The following is an 18,899-nucleotide window of genomic DNA, read 5'->3' on the forward strand; positions in this document are numbered from 1 at the left end:
GGATTTGGACTGCTAAAGCTTGCTGTTTCCTCTGAACAACTGGGAACTGGGACGCTCACGGTGAGCAGAGCTCCTTCCTCACCCTTTTCTTCCACCTGGGGTGGTGAAGCTACCTCGCCCCCTCCCCTGCCCCTGCAGCAGTCGCGACTAAGAAGCCGCCCGCCCTGGTCCATCGGAGAGCCATCGGTGACTGAAAAAGGGACTGGGACTGAATTCCGTTCTGTTCTGTCACTGTTTTTTTTCTTTCGTATAGCTGATGCTGTTTTTGTTTGTCTTATAAATATTTCAGTAAAGAACTGTTATTCCCAACCTATACCTTTTTTGTGCCTGCGAGTTCCTGAATTCCCTTTTCCTGGTAATACTGTCCCTTTAAACCGGGACAGGACTTTATAGCCTGCAAAACCAGAAAATGAAATACAGCCTGCTGCTGTTCTCCAGCTGTCATGAAAGTGAGGCACTGACTAAAAACTTATCCTGTACAGAAGAAAATGAACAGCAGCACACACTTTATGAGGCTGCATGTGGGCAGCAGACCCCACAGCTGCAGCTGCTTGTGCTGTAAAGGAGATACACAGGAAAAACCACTGTGCCCCCCAGAAAAACAGGCACCTCATTCCTTGTCTTCATAAGGTCAACTATTTTATAGCAAACTCCTTAAAAGTACCCAAATAAAAGTCACATGGCTTTTGAAAAACAAATCATTTGATTGCCAAGGACATTGTAGAGCCAAACAAAAAATCCAAAATCACTCTCCCTATGGTGCATTTGCAGCAGTCTCCATTTCCTGATTTCTTTATTAAAGCAAGGTTTCTAGTCATAGCTCTGTGACAAGTCATAGTACTTTTCTCTTGTTGAAAAGTCTCAGATAACTGTAATCAATAGCCTAGAGGAAACAAACTCACTTCAGGTAGTTTGAGAGCTTGACCAATTCTCCAGCCACTGTTGCAACCAGTTCTTTATATTCCTAACAACACCAATGAAGACTAAAACTGGCAGCATCAGGAGCTTGAGAAATCAAAGCAGCAATGATGTGATCATCAATTTCTGAAGAAATGAGATGACAAACATTTGAAGACAGACAAGTTCTCTGCACAAACATTATATTTAACATCCCAAAGCACCTGAGGCTTTCAGTTACACACCTGCACCAACACAGCATGAACACCTCAGGTCATCTTTCCACCTAAAACCAGACTAGTGGCCAGTAAAACAAAAGCATTCTCATTTACCAAAACAATAAATAGTTATTTCATACTTGAAAAATGTCATTTGTTTAGGGTAACACACCCATTTGCATTGCATTCCTCACGTGCAGGGCAGGAACAAATTCAGAAGTGACTTGTAAATGTGCAGCTTTGCAAATGAGAGAACAAAAGGGCAGAACTTGGGCAGTTTTTGCAGCACCTGCACACCCTTCCCTTCACAGTGTAAAGTATCATACAGCAGGAGAGAGTGGCAAGAAAAGCAGCCAAAACCCAAGGGGTCTCTTGTTCCTTCCCATGGACCAAATTATCTTTTTTGGGGGAATGCTCCTTGCAGCATTTAGACACCAAGTCACCTCACATCACTTGAAGTTGAATGTTACACCCATTTTCTGAACCACTATCAGTCTTGCATCACTGGTGAAAGCCACTCAAAGAGATCATGGGTGTGGCAAGTACAACTAACTGACATTGAGCCACAGATAAATGCATTTGCTCTCCACTCACTTTTGTTGGCAGCGGACATTCATCGAGCAGTAGCGTTATAACAGCTGGTCCCAGGGGATCTTCTAATGGAATAACTCTAATTAAAGACTGGACAACTTCCAACCAGCCTTCATCTGTCAACCACAAAACAGAAGGCACACTCAGAATTAACAGTGCAATTCAGAAATGTACAAAATACATCCCAAAATGTGAACTGAGAAATCCTCATAATTACCCAGTGAGCTTAGAGATATCAGGAAAAAGAGTTTGCTTTTTACACCTCTGTCTTGGTTTGCAATAGTTTAGAAGTTTAAAATAAAAAAAAAAAAGTTTCCAGCAACTTGGGTAATAGTGAACACCTCTACAGTTTGGAGAAGAGTCTTGCCCAGGCCAGAGTATCCTTTGGTTCCTGCTACTCATGGTGGTATGGACAAGTACTTTTGTTATAGTGTGACACTCAGTTCAGCATGCAGTACCAGCTCCTAAATGTTAAATGCTACATACACAGTGACACTGAGGAAATACTTTTTTTAACCAGAATCAGATCCCTCTTCCTGAGTTCCCTGAAGTAACACAAGGTTCAGAGAAACTCAGTGGGTTTTTGCCATGCCTGCTGATCTAAAGAACGTTTATTTTCTTAAGGAGCAGCTCTCACCATTGAATGAGCAGACAAGGGCTTTTATTTGCAAGCAAACATCCACTGAGAAGATGTTAAACTACTGATAAAGTAAACAGATTTGGATTTACAAGAAAAATGCTCCCTTAGAAGTGAAAATAAAGACAGTTTGTATCTGCACACAGGGTGAGTGAGGCTGAAGAAGCAACGTTCCCTATACAGCAGTAATACAATGGGGGTTATGTTAGCACATTCCCCTGAAAATCATTTTATTGAATTGCTGTAATACCTAACCAGATTGATTTATTTTAATACAGAAATATATTTTCTAAGACCACTACCAATGCTATACTAAGTAGAGAGAGAAAAATTCAACTAAACCAGAAGTTTCCTTGAAGTCTTAAGCTGGGAGAATTTCTCCCGCTGTAACGAAGGTGAGACAGCCCTTGCACAAATGTAGCTTGTCTTGCAGGAACACTTTGGGACAATTACATGAGTAAAGCAGAGGTCTAAAGTCAGCAAGGCCCAAACAAGAAGGAACATTAAAAGGCCTCAAAAATAAAAAATAAAAATTAAAAATAAAGCCTTATGGCTTAGCCCATGGGCTTAGCCCATGTCTATGTACATGCACAGGATGCTCCTGCTCAGCTGCAAACTGCCATTCTTTGTGGCTTATGCTTTAATGCCACTACAGTGTGTCTGTGGCCATGAACTGGCTGCTTCTGGAGATTTCACATGGGAAGTTTAACTGAATTCACAAAAACTCAGGGCAATGCATGAACTCAGTGAAGCTCTGAAGGGCAGAGCTGAATTCTTGTTCCCACATCCCCAGAACTACACCACATCCCAACACATGTGGCTGAGGTGCATTTTTCTTTGCAAAGAAAAGAGGGGCTTGGGGTTTGTTCTGTTTCTTTTGCTTGTGAGTCACAACTGAAATGCCCAACACAATGCCTTGATACCTGTTTCTGCCATTTCATGCAACGTGATCATTGAATAAGGAGGCTCCTGGTCACTGAAAGAGATATTACACAGGTCAAAATATACACACAGTCATCAATGTAATACACTGAATAAAATGATTATACACAGACAGAAAACAAATCCAGTAACCATTTCACAAAAGGAAGTTACACAGGCTGCAGATTGCTAATGTCATTTTCAGATCTGAAACACAGATGGGATTTGAGCCTCTCTCTGGCTCAACATCAACATCTCCATGTCTGCAACAGCTGACAAGTGAAATTGTGATCCACATCTGCATATCTAAAAGCTGAACATAACACCCAGGCTTGGTGCTGTTCATTAGCAGGCTCCTTGTAGTACACAATGAGGCACTGCATGCCAGAGGTCACAAAGTGAACCCAAAGCAGTGCACAAGAGGCATCTCTTCAACAGGATTTTTTTTCCTCAGAAATTCTCTGCTAAATACATAAATATTAAAGAGCATCAGAAAACTTAAATGGGAAGCCACCTAACAGCATCATAGTCTTCAACAAGAGCTGTTAAAAGAAATAATTAAGGCAGTTTAACAGAAAATATTTATTCCAATCCACTTTCTAACATGAAAACCACAACAGATCAATTCCTCAGTCCAGTTTGCTGGAGTGAGGACACAAGGTTATGGACACATAGCAGGCACTGACAGTGAAAGTACCCAAAGCAAGACTCCAAAATCCTGCTCAGTAAGCATCTCTAGATCCAGAAAAAACTTAGCCAATAGCATGTCCTAAAATACTTTCAGTGCTCCTCAGGCACTGTGAATTAACCCCAGGCTTAGACTTTATGTTCCACACTCAATTTCTATCATACAGCTCTGAAAAAAAAAATGGAAATGTGAAACACAGAGGAATTTTAGAAAATATCAACAGACATTACTTATGGAGATAATAAGACTACCTAGATTTGAGAGATTATTCATAAAGAAGAGGAAAATCTCAGCATTGATGAAATATATATGACATAAATACATGTCTTCTTTTTCCTTACAAAAAGATTAACATATTCTTAAATATTTCCACAAGAAAATGCTCAAGTGTCTTTTGACACATTTAACACACTTTCATATGGACACGACATTTGAAACAAATAGGTTTTTTTTAACTTGAGGTATCTTCACATTTCTCCTGGAAAGTAATCTGCCCAGAAAGAAAAAGAAATGCAATTTTGCAGCCAGAGTTACATCAGGAGAAAGGACAGATAGGTTCAAAGAAAGGAGAAAACAACTCCAACAAAAATCCCAACCATCAGTACAAGTAAAGGCTATGATAAAAAGGATGACATTTTTATTTGCAAGGTTTCTGATTTTGTCATGAGTAGCAGGTTTTTGCAGTACTGGCACTGAGAAAAGGAAAATCCTGTTCCACCAATTTGTCATTTTAACCACTTAATTTCTAACATCCCTTCTAGGACACACTTTCCTCATTTAAGCCCCAAAATATAGAACTTATCCTTCTGAGTTTATAAAACTAAACTTCCAGGAAGCAACTTCTCTCTCTAGATAATAGAGGAAAAAAAAATGTCAGATACGTTTTAGGTTAGGACTGAGATTTGATAAAACCAAAACCAAGAAAAAAATGAATCCCATGTAAAAACAAGCAAATAGCAAACAGGGAAAGCAACTATTCATAGCTTATCACAGTGCATTTCACTATAGTCTGTATAAAAGCCCCTGTAAAAATACAGTAGCTCCAGGAATTTGTCAGAAACAAGACTCTGTGGGCAGTGAAATAGCCATGCTTATTGTCTCTTAGTGGCATAGGAAAGTGCTTACAAGATTACAAAACTGATTGCAAGACCCACAGGAACAGGATCAACTGTGCACAGGAGTGTTGTGAAACAGCTTAAGGAGCTGAACTTGCTGGAAAGGGGACGGCATGTGAGACTGGGAAGAGACTTTAAAAAAAGTTTGCCATGATTTGAAGACCGAGCACAAAGTAAAACCTGTTAAAAAAGAAAAACACACACCTTAGAGTTAAATGTTCATGAAAAATGTCAGTCCTGTATTTTCACTTAAAGCCTCTGACAGCAGGAAGGCCAACTCCTCCTCTGCAGGCATATTCCAGAGCTGATGCAGATGTATGAATCAAGGCTCATTTATTCGGAGCCTCATCCACCTTAAACTCAGACCCCAGCTATCAGGCTGGAAAAGTGTTTTTCCTTCAGTTCTGGTCTTTCCAATTCCTAGCCTGCAACTAACCCAAAAAGTGTCAAGCTAACTTAACCCATCATTTTTGAGGTCCTTTTAAAGCTTTAAAACAAAACCAAAAAAAAGACCAAAAAATGGATGAGCCCATAAATATCCCCCATGCCTTTAATGGATGCTTTGAGCATGCCAGGAATGCAATACTGGGATTGGGAGTTGGGCAGTCACAACATGTGATCTTTAAAAAGTAGTCAGACTTACAGCTGGAAGGAAAACCTCAGTCTGTTTATCCAGGCTAACAAAGATCAAAGCTCCCTATTTTGCTTCACCATTTCCAAAGAAGCAAAATCCAGCCTGCAAACAGAAAACTGCACAACAACCAATTTTTAGGACAGAAGTTCCCAGCCTCTGGAGTGCTTATTGTTTCCTCAACTGTGTATCTGTGCCAGGTAAGATTTTCTGAGCACACTCCTCATGCCACATGGGTGTAAGCCCATACAGGAATTGTGAGGAAGCTCCTCAGCTCCTGGAAGAGTCTGGACCTGGGCACTCAGGAGCTACTTCTATTACCTAGGAAAGGTGCTCCTCTCCTAAGCCTCCAGATGGAAACACGTGGCTGCTTCAGGGAGGGTCAGGTGCAGATCGGTGAGAGGCTGGAGCCACAGTTTGAGAGAAGACAAGAACATTTTCATTCATGTTGAATTATTCCTTGAGGAGGTACTTACTTATCTACCAACGTCCGAATTACAGCCAGTGTGTCAAGCACCAGCCCATCCACATTCTGTTTTTTCCTTCTTGGCTCATGAGGCCCTCGACCCCTCCTGGGTGGACGCACAGGGTCCCTTGGGTGGCTCCTTGCTTCAGGGATGTGTGTTCTGCTGTTCTCACTCTGCCTGCCCTGAGAGTCCCCGTTGTCCTCGGCCCCGCTGTCGTCGCGGCAGACGCACGAGTTTCCCATGCTGCCGGCCCCCAAGGCTCCCAGCAAACGGGGAACGTGGTGCTCTAGAGTCAACAGTAGACCTTGCAAAAGGCTTCTGCTAGCATAGAACACAACCAAAGCAACTACAATCATCTAGGAAGTTTTAAGAGAAATGTTTGTGTGATCCTGGCTTGTGATCTTTTTGCATTTTAAATGTTGCTACCAGCTGGAACGAGCAGGAAGTTGGAGACTTAGTGCCGACAGAATCACTTGAAACACACGTTGGTCATCCAGAAGGAGGTCTGAAAAAGCAAACCCAGAACAAGAGTCAGTGTTACTACTGCTAGAAAACACCACCAGAAACACAAGGCTTTACCTGAAGTCTATTGTGGGGAAAGGGAAAGGAAGGAAGAGGAGGAGGAGGAAGTGCCCTTGGTAAGGAGCTCTCGCCCACACACCACTCCTTTCTACACTACCTATTACTTCCCAGCTCCTTCATGGTTTTTGGATGCAGAAGAACAAGTTTGCCTGTAAACCTGGCACATTGCTACCCTTTAAATACTAAAAACAAACTACAAACTATTTCTTTTACCCTTTACAGAGACATATGCTTTATGTCACCCCAATAAAGGCTGTACACTTAAGGTTCTCATTTCACATCAGGAACATTTCCAGACTACAAATTAGAAAAAATGTAAAGAACTGATCTTACAATTATGGTTTAGCTCAACAAACAATAGATTTAACAGAGAACCATTTGGTCTACCTGTGCACAAACACACATTTTTGGAACATGCCTACATCTCCTGCTTGCTCACCCAAAGAAGCACCAACACTGAATTAAACAGGAATTACAGACAGCATTTAAATGCCTTACAAATCTAACTGGGGTTTTGAAATGGGTGTTGTGTGCCTGTTTGGATCTAGTGTCAAATCAGCCCTCCCTTTTTGGGAAAAAAGTAATTCCATCATTCTTCTGTTCTTCATTCAAATGGTTTGGATCACATACAGGCTCAGTAGCTACTGAGACCACAGGGCAGTCTCTCCCAATCATTAAATTGAAAATGCAAGATAAAAAAGGATTTAAAGCCCCATTTCATAACACAAAGTCCCATTTCAATACAACATTACTTAAAGTCTCAGGTAAAATAAAAACCTACAAAAGATATATCATTACTTACACACTTCAGGTATGTCAGAATAAGTAAGTAATTTTTATCCTTTCAAGAATCAAGTTTAACATTAACACTAGAAGTTATGGTGAATATCCTGTAATAGGTTATTTCTATTCTTCAATTATTAAATAATCTCATTAGTAGCAGACATGTAGCAGCTTAAATTCAAAAGAAAGTCAAAGAGAGCTGACACCTTTTAAATATGGAAGGTCCCACCATCAGAGCCAACTGGCAACTCTGCAGTTGCTGGCTGCCCTTTGGGACAAGATCACAACAACATTCAGGAAGCCAGACACTGGTCATATGAGCAAGTCTTGGGATGTCAGCTGCCACTGGAAAAGCAAAGCTCTCACAGGCTCTTCTGTAGTTTGAAGCACATCATCTTTTAGCACAGCGAAATGTTCAGTATTAAGAAATCAACTGGAGGCTAACTAAGAAAAAAAAAGTCAACTCCTCAAGGGATATCAATAGGACAAAAATACAAGATCTTGACTTCTTGGTCAAGAAATTCCTAAACCACAGATCACTGAAAGGGTTTCAGCATCACATCATGCTTGCTTTATGCCCTAAGCAGTTTGGTCATCAGGCTCAGAGTCCTTCCATCTGAGCCAAGACAGCTGTCACCTTCTCAGTCAGCAAGCCACAAGCAGATGAGAGATGCCAGTGCAGATTACAAAGACCTCAAATAGAATTGTCTGAGCTCACAACTGCTTCAAATTACTTTCTTGATTTTAAAAAGAACTAGTTATATTGAATGCAAAACATGCCTTTCTAGGGAATATGTATGTATTTATGAATCTGGGTCATTTAAGGACATTTTAGCAAGATAATACTAAAATACATAGATTTAGAATCAGAATAAAGTTCTTCTGTAACTTATGGAAATGTTAACACAGTGAATCTATCTTGTCATCAGAACAAGAATAGAAAAGCTGCATTTTAGAGATAAGAAATGAGTAAGAACCTACCTAAAGAAACAAAAACAGACATGTCAAGATTAAAGCAGATTATTGAAGCCTAAGGTTTTCCGGCTGACAACTTAAAGCATGATTAAAAACAAATAATCATTATCAACTCACCTGTAAGTTTGCTTGCTTCAGGAGCAGCTGGGGAAGCTCAAAAGTGCTGTAGTAGAAATGGATTGTTTTCCTCCAGGGCACAAAGTCTCTGGAAAAGGCAGCACCCTGTAAGCCTTTAGGGTGGGCAGTGAGTCATTACTGACTCTTTGCACTCTCAGAACTACGCTGAGGAGTCCCTGAGGAGAGATGGAAAAAAAAAGAGAATTCACTTGGAAACTGCATCTAAGGTAGACACACTCCACCTCCTCCCTACACCTGCCATGACATCAAGCTGTGCTGTTATTTTCAGCTATAGCCAGCCTTTACACAGGGAATTCTCTCAATGCTTCTCCATGACTTCCCAGTTTGTCATCTAAAAGCTTTAGGACAAGACACAGATACAGAAAATCCAACCTATTTCTACAGCCTTCATTTTCCAGGCAACACAGCACCAAGTGCAGAGAACTCCTCACCTCAAATTACTCCCTACAGGAGGAAGAAGAGAGCAATAGTATCTGCTGCAGATCCTCCTCAACTAGACACAGCAGAAAATAAAAGTAGACTATAAAAGTTGATTAGATAACAGGAAGAGAGAAATGACAGGATAAACTCCCCTTATTTAGTAAAGAGCTGGGTTTGACAGCATTCACTTGGCTCTTGCTCACCATCACATACAAGGAACTCATTGTCAAGCCTCAAACAAACTGAAAGGCTAAATAATTAGAAACACAAGGTAGGAGAGATTGCTACAGATCTGCTCACAAACCAGCTTGCCTGGATAGAGCATGAATGCAAGAAAGGTTCTGAAGTGCAAAGGAAACTAATAAAAAGACAAGTTTTTGCTCCACAATTAGTGACTGGTACTCCAGTTCTCACCAAACAGCACAAAATGCCAATGCCTGACATCTCCTCTACACCAGAGAGCCCCTGTGGGACACCGCTGAACAGCTGCCCCAGCACATCTTGCCCTCAACAAAGCCCCCAGAGCAGATGCTGCTGGAGCAGAACACCTTCCCTGCAGGGGAGAAAAGCAGCTGCAGCCTCCTGTGCCCCCACACACCTCCACTGGCCACTGGGACCATCCCCACCACACAAGGCAGCTGCTCTCCTGCAGGCTCAAGCACGAGCATGGATGCACAGAGGAGTCACAGGCTCTGACCAACCTGCCATGGCTGCAATCCAAGTGGGAGAGATGAAATGATCATCCATTGCCAGGGATGCTATGGGAGGGGGTTTGCAGCTGCCTGGCAGTGCAGATGCCCAGCCTGCCCCAGAGGAGCCTCCCCTGGATCATCTGACTGAGCACACCAGTGCAGGAGCTGGCTCCAAGTGGCACTGGGATAATTTCTCTGCAATGTGCAGCCCAAGAGTCAGTGATTCATCCCCTCAAACATTTGGTTACAGCCAACCATAATACTGCCTCATGATGGAAAATGTCTCTTCTTTCCATGAAATGGGAGTGCACTGCCAAGCAAACAAAAAACCCCTCATGCACATAAACCAAAAACACTTTGCCAGTTTCTGCCACCACTGCAGGATTAAGGACAGAGATTTTCCCTCTTGAGCAGAGTAACACAGGAGCTCAGTCAACAAATCACACAGTAAAGCTGATAGGTTTTCAAAAGCAAAACTGTAAGAGTTTTGGCCAGTAGTTTCCTATTAAGGAGATAAAATAATTAGAAATATTTCCTCAGCATTTCTTTCCCAAAGAAATGATGCTCCTAAAAAGGAAGAGATGGAAATACTTGTGATGCCGGTCAGATGAAAGTTCAAACCAGAAGGAAACACATGAATTGTAAGATAATCAACTTTGATACAGGAGTAAGAGGAAGAAGCAGCCTGTTGGATAAACAAGCTTTTATAATAAGGAGAATTTTCAGCTTTGAAATGATGGGGATAGTACTGAAAACCAAGAATTTCCAGTAAATCACATACAACTAGAATATGAAATGGAAACTTTCTCAGGAGATCCCATTGACCTGCAAGGTTCCCCTCTCACCTGTGAGACTTGGGCAGCTGAAGCAGTTGCTGGGTGTCCAGCGTGGCACCACGCAGTGCACGCAGTCAGGGGAGCAGGAGGAGTGAGTAAATACCCTGCTGGTGCTTCTGCATGTGGTAACCAACCACCACATTGTGTAATCTGAGGCAAACCCCTAATTCAGGTCTATTTTCTTTAAAAATACCTTGGAGGGTTAAGACTAGTGTCAAAACACGATGGGAAGCAGCATTTACTGGCATGCAGCATTTCACAAAGCCATTGCCACAGCTGGTTGCAAGAGCACCCTAAACCAAAAGCAGAGTGACCTTGAGTGTGCCAGTTTCACACAGAGAGGCTCACCATGTCTCAAAGCTTTCCAGCTCCTGCACAAGTGCTCATCAGCAAAAACCCCCAGGTTGCACAAGGTTTATGCAAACAATGGGGCTTTAACCCTGACGTCTTCTCTAGGTAATTCATCTTTGTCACCAACACAGAGCTGGAGGATCTGATCTCGTTTGACTTGATGTGAAGCAGAAAGTAGCAGACAGTAACTACCACCACAGTAGTTTCTTTTTCTGTACACTCACTGTGAAAGTCAGATTTTACAGTCACCTGCACATTGTGCTACTTTGTCTTTTCACTTCCTTTAAACCCCTTTTTAAGCTGGTACAGGAACACTAAAATTGCAACACAGTTTTAAAGTGAACTTCACTTTCTCACTTAAATGAGTGTTGCCAGAGCAGGGATTCCTCACTGCACAGTTTTTCTTTTAGCTCTAGATACACTAGTGCTCAGGACATGCCAGGCATCAGACTGTTCAGCTTTCTTTCTGAAATGGAAACTGAAGCATTTACCACCTTCTGAGCTTCCCCTTCTCAGGTCATCATTTGTCATCTCACAGTCATTTAGGTGGAACTGTCCTTTGTACTACAGAAAATTTCAACTTTGCTTAATGTCTAATGCTGGTATGGATCACACTTCCTGCTTCTCAGCTCCCCAAGCCACACATGGATCATTAAATCTCTTATCAGAGACTGAGTTTAAGTTATGCTTTGAGGCAGATGAAAGCACTTCTGAGATAATGATCTTTAAAAAAGATAGTGGTATCTGACAGCCCAGTGAAGAACAAGAGGTGCCTCCAGCAGGGTGATGTGGCCTGGCAGAGCTGAACAAGCTCAGCAGTTGCCCAAGGAGCAGAGAATAATGCACTGCTTCAGAAGTGGCAGGGAGATAAAGACAACACCCTGTAGATGGCAAGACACACTACTCCTATAAACTGCAGGGATACAAGCACATGAAATAAAATCGATTGGCTACACCCTATTAAGTTTTGGCACAGACATTAATTTGGAAGCTTATAAATAACTTTCAATTAATTCAAGTTAATCTTCCTTGCTGCCCAGAAAGTTAAAGGCGTTATCAGCACTACAATTCTGACAAAAGCATTAATGACATCAGGATTCAGTATTAAATAAAAATCCCACCAAAAAAAACCATCAAAACTCTCCCAAAAAATTCACTAGAAATTCCAAAATAGATAATGCTGGGAGGAAAGTGACTCTTTGGATACCAAGCAGAGGTTTAGAATGGCAAAGAAATCACAAAAAAAAAAGGGTTTTCTAAAGAAGCTTTACCTAGTAAAATTTGCAACAGTCCATTTCAGAAAGGATAAGGTTTTATCTGTATCAGTATCCAGAAACCAGTGGAAGAGTTCTCTTCAGTCACATGGAGATCAGCTCCTTTCAATACTTAAAGAACCTTATCCATAAGCAAAATCTAAACCACAAAAACATTTTGAGGGGCAAGTCAAGAGACTGAGCAGCTGGAATTAGGGCTAGCACAGAAACATCCAGGTGTGGGCACCAGGAAGATGCTTCAAGAAGGGACTGCTGGAAGCAGGGGCAGATTCTTGTCAGCAAACCAACAACAACATGTAACTGAGCCAAAAGAGTGGCAACTCAGTTTGGCTGTTTCTTGTCTAAATTACAGTAATTTCACCATTATAAGCTGCACCATTTTGACTGAAATTTTGGTCCGAACCCGAAGTGCGGCTTATAATCAGGCGCGGCTTATGTATGGACAAAGAATGAAAAGTTGCTGGCACCCGGAAGTGCGGTTTATACTCCGTGTAGCTTATAATCGTGAAATTACTGTAATTTTAGTGCTTTTGTAACTCAGAGCTGGGCTTGTTTTCAGAGGAACATGGGGTGCAGAATCACTTTGTAGAAGGCAGAACAGCCTCCTGCCATAGACCACAGAACTAAGCCCAGCTATGTGGTGTGACTAAGCTATTATGAACACACAAAACTCACACATCCAAAAACTGTTTTCAGTGTGAAATTTTGATGACATTGCTGAAAAACTCAGCAATGCCTTGGCTGGGAGCTTGCATTATCAGCTGTCTGACAACTGCCTTGGTGAGCAGGGTGCAGAGCAATGTCTAGAAACAGGCTGAAGACAGTTCCATGTATTGATAATTGGAGCAGCATCAGAGGAGAGCCACCTCTGTGGTCTTCCCTGCCAGCCACGGAAAGCTGGCTGCTCTTTGCTAGGCAAAGTTCAGAGCTGTACTGACAGAGCAGGAAATGTCCTCCTAATTCTCTTTCCTCCTGTGAGTGGATACAGTGACAGCTGCTCGAGACTGTCATCTGAGTCCAACACAACATGTAGGTCACTGGGTTAGCAAACCTGCCTTGGAAGCACTCATGGAAAGCACAATTCCTGAACTACCTGGGGCTTCCAGAGCTGAAGAATACAGAACCTGAAACAGAGCTCTGGGGAGGTCACTGGAACCCCCTTATCTCACCTGCTTCACTAGGTTGGAAGAGACCTTCAAGACCATCGAGTCCAACCCACACCCTAACACCTCAACTAAACCATGGCACAGAGTGCCACATCTAATCTTTTCTTAAACACATCCAGGGATGGTGACTGCACCACCTCCCTGGGCAGACCATTCCAGTGCTTTATCACAGAACTTATTTAATACAACAGAAAACTCACACACACAAGAACTCAGCTTCATTTCTCCCCATCTGTCTTTTCAGGTTCTGCCTTCAGGACCTTCCCTTTCTGCCAGCACAGCATGCTGCAGGGGAGAACCTGGCACCACGTGTAACAAGGGCTCCTGCCAGGTCTCACAGGTGTCCTGCTCCAGCCACTGAGCTGTGGTATTTTCTTACAGTGTCTTAGGGCCTCTGCCAGAAACCCAGAGGAAGCTGCTCAATGTGCTGTGGCCAAGGAGGAGAAGGGGCCTGACTGATGGCTCGGACAAGTGCAGGTGGGTCAGGAAGTGGGAGGATGATGGGCATGTTCCTGTCTCACAAGGCACTCTGAATATGGCTTAAACAACACCCTGCACCCAGGCTAGTCAAAAAAGGCAGAAAGCTCAAAAACTATTTAAGAGGCTTTCAAAATCCTCTAACAGTACCAGGAACACAAAGTCTCAGCCACCTGGGGCTTCTGCTAAATAACTTTGAGGAATTTCAGGGTAATTAAGATTAAATTGTTTTGATAATTACATTTAAACACCACTTCACTAAAAGTTACAAAGGGGTAATGCTCTAAAGAGAGAATAACTCATCTGTTGTTTTTTTTTTAAATCTTTTATATTAGAACTGAAACATTAACCAGAGTTTGAGTGCAAACACACACACCATTCTTCAATTTGCCATTAGCTGAATGTTTTTAAAAGCAGGGAGAACAATTCTAACCCTGCTCCATGGCAGACAGCTTTGCCTTTAGAGAAAAAAAAAAGAGCATCAGCAGGTTGCTGGATTTCCTTTTTTCAGTATGACTTTCTAGCATGTCCCACTGTCTGCAGGAAGGTATAAGATACACATGAACGGTGCAGCCTCCTGGCTCATAGTTCACCAGCTGCCCTCTAACCTATGATTCAAGCTGTAACTGTACCAGAGTTTGTGCACCTGTACTGAAGCCAGCAATCCAAAACCCATGCCAGCACTTGAGATCAGAATGTCCTTGACACTCATCCTTCTCAAACTTAACAAATTACAAAGATATCCAGATACCTTGAGCTAAAAGGGAAGCCTTTTCTATGGAAAAAAGAAAGCCTTAAAAAGGGAGAAAATAATTACAGCTGTGTTTCATATGCTCAGAAACCACTATTTCCCTGAGGGGAAGAGATTTATTAGGAAAAAGATGGATTTGTTGTTACTGGTCATGGGAACTCACTGAATTCCATCCAACAAACATGCATTAAAAACCAAGGAGCAGCTCCTCACCCCAGACTTCGGACTGCCAGGTATCCCTGCTGCACAGCAAACCCCAGCAAGCTCACAAAGTTCCCACGGCAGAGCTGTGCTTCCAAAGTACAAGCCTGGTCTCAGTAATGGCAGATCAAGGGCAGGTAATTACAAGCACTGCTGAAGAGAGATCGTGATGCATTGGTCAGTCACGCAACCTCATGAGTCATGTGTGAACAGTTGACTTTTATTAGACCCCAGCAGCCTAATGAAGAATAGAAAAGGAAATAAAGATCATGCTGGCACAGCCACTGCCCTGCAATGCCAACTTCACAGCTACCACACACAGACCAGGATAATAAAATATATTGTCAGGACACAAGGCAATAAAAAGTACACGAGATAGTTGAAAGATGAGGAATCTCAGTGTAAGAACACTGCCTGCACTGCTTTAAACAATGAATAAATTCAAAGTCTACTGACCAATCATAAGTTCAACAGAGGGGAAAAAACCACACAAAAACCAGTTTGAAATGGTGAACACAACATATTGATAACTGAGCAGAACAGGACAAATATCATGACATTAGCTGGCCTTCAATTTACTAGAAGGTGACAGCATTTGAAGTTGTTGCCTCTGTGTTGAGGGGGAACCACACAGTGCACATGATGAGCCTTGTTCCACTTTGTGAGGCTATCACCACACAGCTACATGACCCACAGAGGACATTTCCAAACACAGCACATTGCCACGTAGGGGAGATAACGATCTAAAAGGAAATTTGAATGAAGAAACCTAAAGAGTTACAGGCCAGTAAGTGTCCTAACAAATCACTGCCTTTATCACTAACTTTCTGCTTACACTAATAAATACCTTCCTGTTATTCCTTAATTTTAACAAACAAGCAAAATCTTGAGGAGAATTGACTCTGATTGAGCAGAACATGAGGGACATCTTACTTTACAGGAGAGAACCAGAACATTGTAAGTGATCTATTTCAGTCCTATCCATTAGACTCACGGCAAATGAAATGCACTTCAAGCCAAGACCTCCTATGTGGAAACACTGATAATGTACCAAGGAAGAGCACTGCAGGGTTGTGCAGAAAACCATCATGTCCCTCTAAGAGGAAAAAAAAAAAACATTGAGGAAAATCACAGAATAATGCATCAGTGAGAGAACAAGAGAGTCACTGAGTGACCAAATTATGAAGTCACCCTATAGAGAAGAGCACCACAGTGGTTACCACCAAGGGTTGCAGTGAAATTCCATGTATAGGAGGATGAAGGTAAATAAAAAGGAAAGTTAAAGACCTCAGAGAAACCAATAAGCCCATTCTCCTGCAAACACACACTGGTATCACAGCTGATAAGGGAGGTGTGTGGACAAGCTGGATTAGATCTATCAGCAATCTAAGAGTGGGTAAACAACCAAGGCAAAGCTAATAAACAATCAGCATCAGCAAGAGTTATAACAAGAGTTGTGCAGAATGCAAAACACAGCACTAAAATACCCTGGAGGAGTTTCCTACTCAAGTGATGGACAGGGAAAGCTGAAAACTTTCACTTAGCAGGAACCTCAGGAGAATGTCTGGATGAAAAGGGAAGAGACAAGAAGCGATCACGCAACTACAATTGTGCTTCACTCATCTGAAAAAGAACACACCACAGGAAATTCACAATCTGTTCAAGCAGACCTATAAATAGGAACAAACAGCAGAGATTGGGGCACAAAGCAATAACAGCAATGTCCTAAAGGGAGGGACAGAGGAATGGGTGCCAGGAGGAGAAAGGGCCTCTTTTGCTGAGTGGACTTCAGCAGAGAACAAAGACACACAGGCAAAAGCGCTTATAGAAGAATGGGCCAGATTTAGATCAAAGAACAGATCAATTCTGTGCATTCGGATAAATGCAAAACAAAAACACATTTAACAGCACCACAGACTCTTAAAATAATATGACAAGTTTTGAGAATGCACAGTCCTCCAGATATCCACAGTCAAATACAGGAGTCCAAGAGGAGGTGAGATGCAAGTGATTATTTCAGATGGCTCAAAGGTGATGATGTTTAAAAATCTGTATAGTTTAACAAGAAGATAGCAAAAATTTTAATACTGGGAAGAAAACAAGGGAAAGTCACAGTACATGAGTGGATGAGAATAATCTCACAGCAGTGATGGATACATAGAAAATTAATAGAAAAGAAGAACTGAGCTCAGGACCAGCATGAGAAAAGAAAACAACACCAAAACAAATACGTGCATTCAATGCAAGACAAAGGACAGAAAAACTAAAATCCTGAAGCAAAGCTAGTGCTAAGCAGAAAAAAAAATCTCTTATATTGAAGAAAACAAACACTGACAGACATAAAATGAAAAAACCAACAAGCCACCAAACACACCAGCATTCAGAACACAAAGCAGGCTGAATAAATTTGGGAGAGAAAAGGCAGCTCTTATGTCTGTGTTTCTGCATGGACCAGTTTCACTGTGTCAGAAAAACTGATAACACTGTCTCAGCGCCAAAACTAACTCTGTGCTCGGGGTGAGAGCTGGCAATAACGAAACAGAAAATGAAAGGTAAGGTGACTACAGTCATCCTTGGGACTTACATTAAGATTGTACCTAGAAGGATACATGGCAGAAAGTATAAAAAAAGGCATTTCCTAAAAACAGGGGGTCAATGAAGGCCTGCGAGACAGAAACAGCGACCGGCAGGACAGAACCAAAGGGCTTAAAAGAGAAACTCATGCTCCAAATGGGCAGAATGCAAGCAGTGAACAAATCCTGCTCTATAAGCACTGAGGTGGCAGAACAGAGCGGAGCCGAGGTGTTACAAAGGTGCCGCTGCCTCATCTACCGCCCAAGAATGCAAAAAAAAATTAAAAATCCAGGTAAACCAGTGCATTTGGTGGCCCGCTGCACACCCGCACATCTCCTCTGCAAAGCCAGAAAACTTGCTGTGGAGAAACATTTTCGCATTGAGAGCAGTAAAGTTTCCGGGATCCTGGCTGCTCGCATTCGTGTAACAATACCGACGGGCTCAGCTGCCAGAGCAGCACCTCGGGGCCGCGATTCCGCGATCCCAGGGCACTCTGCCCCCCGCACACCATTGCCAACCCCGCCGTAGCCCAGCCCTCGTTTTGCAAGTCATAGAGCCCGGGAGCTCTCCCCGCACCCGGAGGCGCCGTTAGGAACTTCCAACCCTCGCGGCCCCGAGGCTCGCCAAACCCTCCGTTCATTCACCTTTCGCCGCTTTCTGCAGCGAGCTCCCAACTCCAGACGCCAGCCCAGCTCTGCCCGGCTCCGGGGCCTCCGGGAGGGCTCAGCGAGCCCGGGGGCTGCCCCTTGGCCACCCGCCTGCTCGCCCTCCCCAGGAGGGGAGGGACCGGTAGCCCCGGCGAGGCAGCTGGCGGTTACCGACAATCCCGAGGGGGCACCTGCATCAACCAGCAGAGCCGACGGGACCCCGGGCCGCTGCCCAGGGCCGGGGGGCTGCGCTGGCCCGGCCCCCGCCCCAAGCGGGACCTGCGCCGGCGGCCCCTGGGGGAGCGGAGGGCGCGGTGGGCTGAGCGCGGTGCCTTCACTCCCTAACGCACGGCCGGTAACGGAGCCACCAGTGGGGCACCAGCGCCCAGCCCGGCGCTGTCCCTTCCCCTCAGCCCGGTGCGCGCCCCGCTCCACCCCAGCCCCGCAGCACCCGCCAGCCGGGCCGCGCCCGCCCTGCCTCACCTCAGCTCCGCGCAGTCCCGCCGGGAGCGCAGCGGGGCCGCCGCGGACCCCGCGCCCTCCGCCCCTGCCCAGCCCCGGCCCGGCGCTGCCGCCGCTCCTTTGTGCCGAAAGATGGAGGCGACTCACGGCTCGGCCCCGCCCCGGCCCAGGCCTCGCCCCCGCCAGCGGCCGCGCCCCCCGCCGTCTCCCGGGCGACCCGCCCCGCCCTCGGCCCCGCCCCCGGTACCGCAGCTTGGTCCAATCGCGGCGCAGAGCCGCCGTGACGTCATCCCTGCGGCCAACCCCCGCCCGCTCCGCGCGCCGCTCCGCTCGCCGTAAGCGCGGCGGGGATTGGCTGCCGCGAGGGCGGGGCCGCCCAAGGAAGGGCTCGCTGGGTTGGCTGCG

At 44.1% G+C, this 18,899-nt stretch overlaps 1 protein-coding gene across 1 annotated transcript in view; it reads right to left on the reverse strand.

The window, feature by feature from the left end:
* RSPRY1 (ring finger and SPRY domain containing 1) overlaps positions 1–18,595 on the reverse strand; it is a 40,005-nt gene extending 21,410 nt beyond the window's left edge. Inside the window, exons 1-5 of the mRNA XM_033069783.1 lie at positions 18,516–18,595; positions 8,623–8,798; positions 6,175–6,670; positions 3,267–3,319; positions 1,710–1,822 (exon numbers count right to left, since the gene is read on the reverse strand). Of these exons, the coding sequence (XP_032925674.1) occupies positions 1,710–1,822; positions 3,267–3,319; positions 6,175–6,521 (513 nt within the window). The 5' untranslated portion in view covers positions 6,522–6,670; positions 8,623–8,798; positions 18,516–18,595. The remainder of the gene's footprint in view (positions 1–1,709; positions 1,823–3,266; positions 3,320–6,174; positions 6,671–8,622; positions 8,799–18,515) is intronic.
* Between the last annotated feature and the right edge of the window lie 304 nt (positions 18,596–18,899).

This window comes from Catharus ustulatus, chromosome 11 (assembly GCF_009819885.2).
Source record: "Catharus ustulatus isolate bCatUst1 chromosome 11, bCatUst1.pri.v2, whole genome shotgun sequence".
In the NCBI taxonomy this organism is placed as follows: domain Eukaryota; kingdom Metazoa; phylum Chordata; class Aves; order Passeriformes; family Turdidae; genus Catharus; species Catharus ustulatus.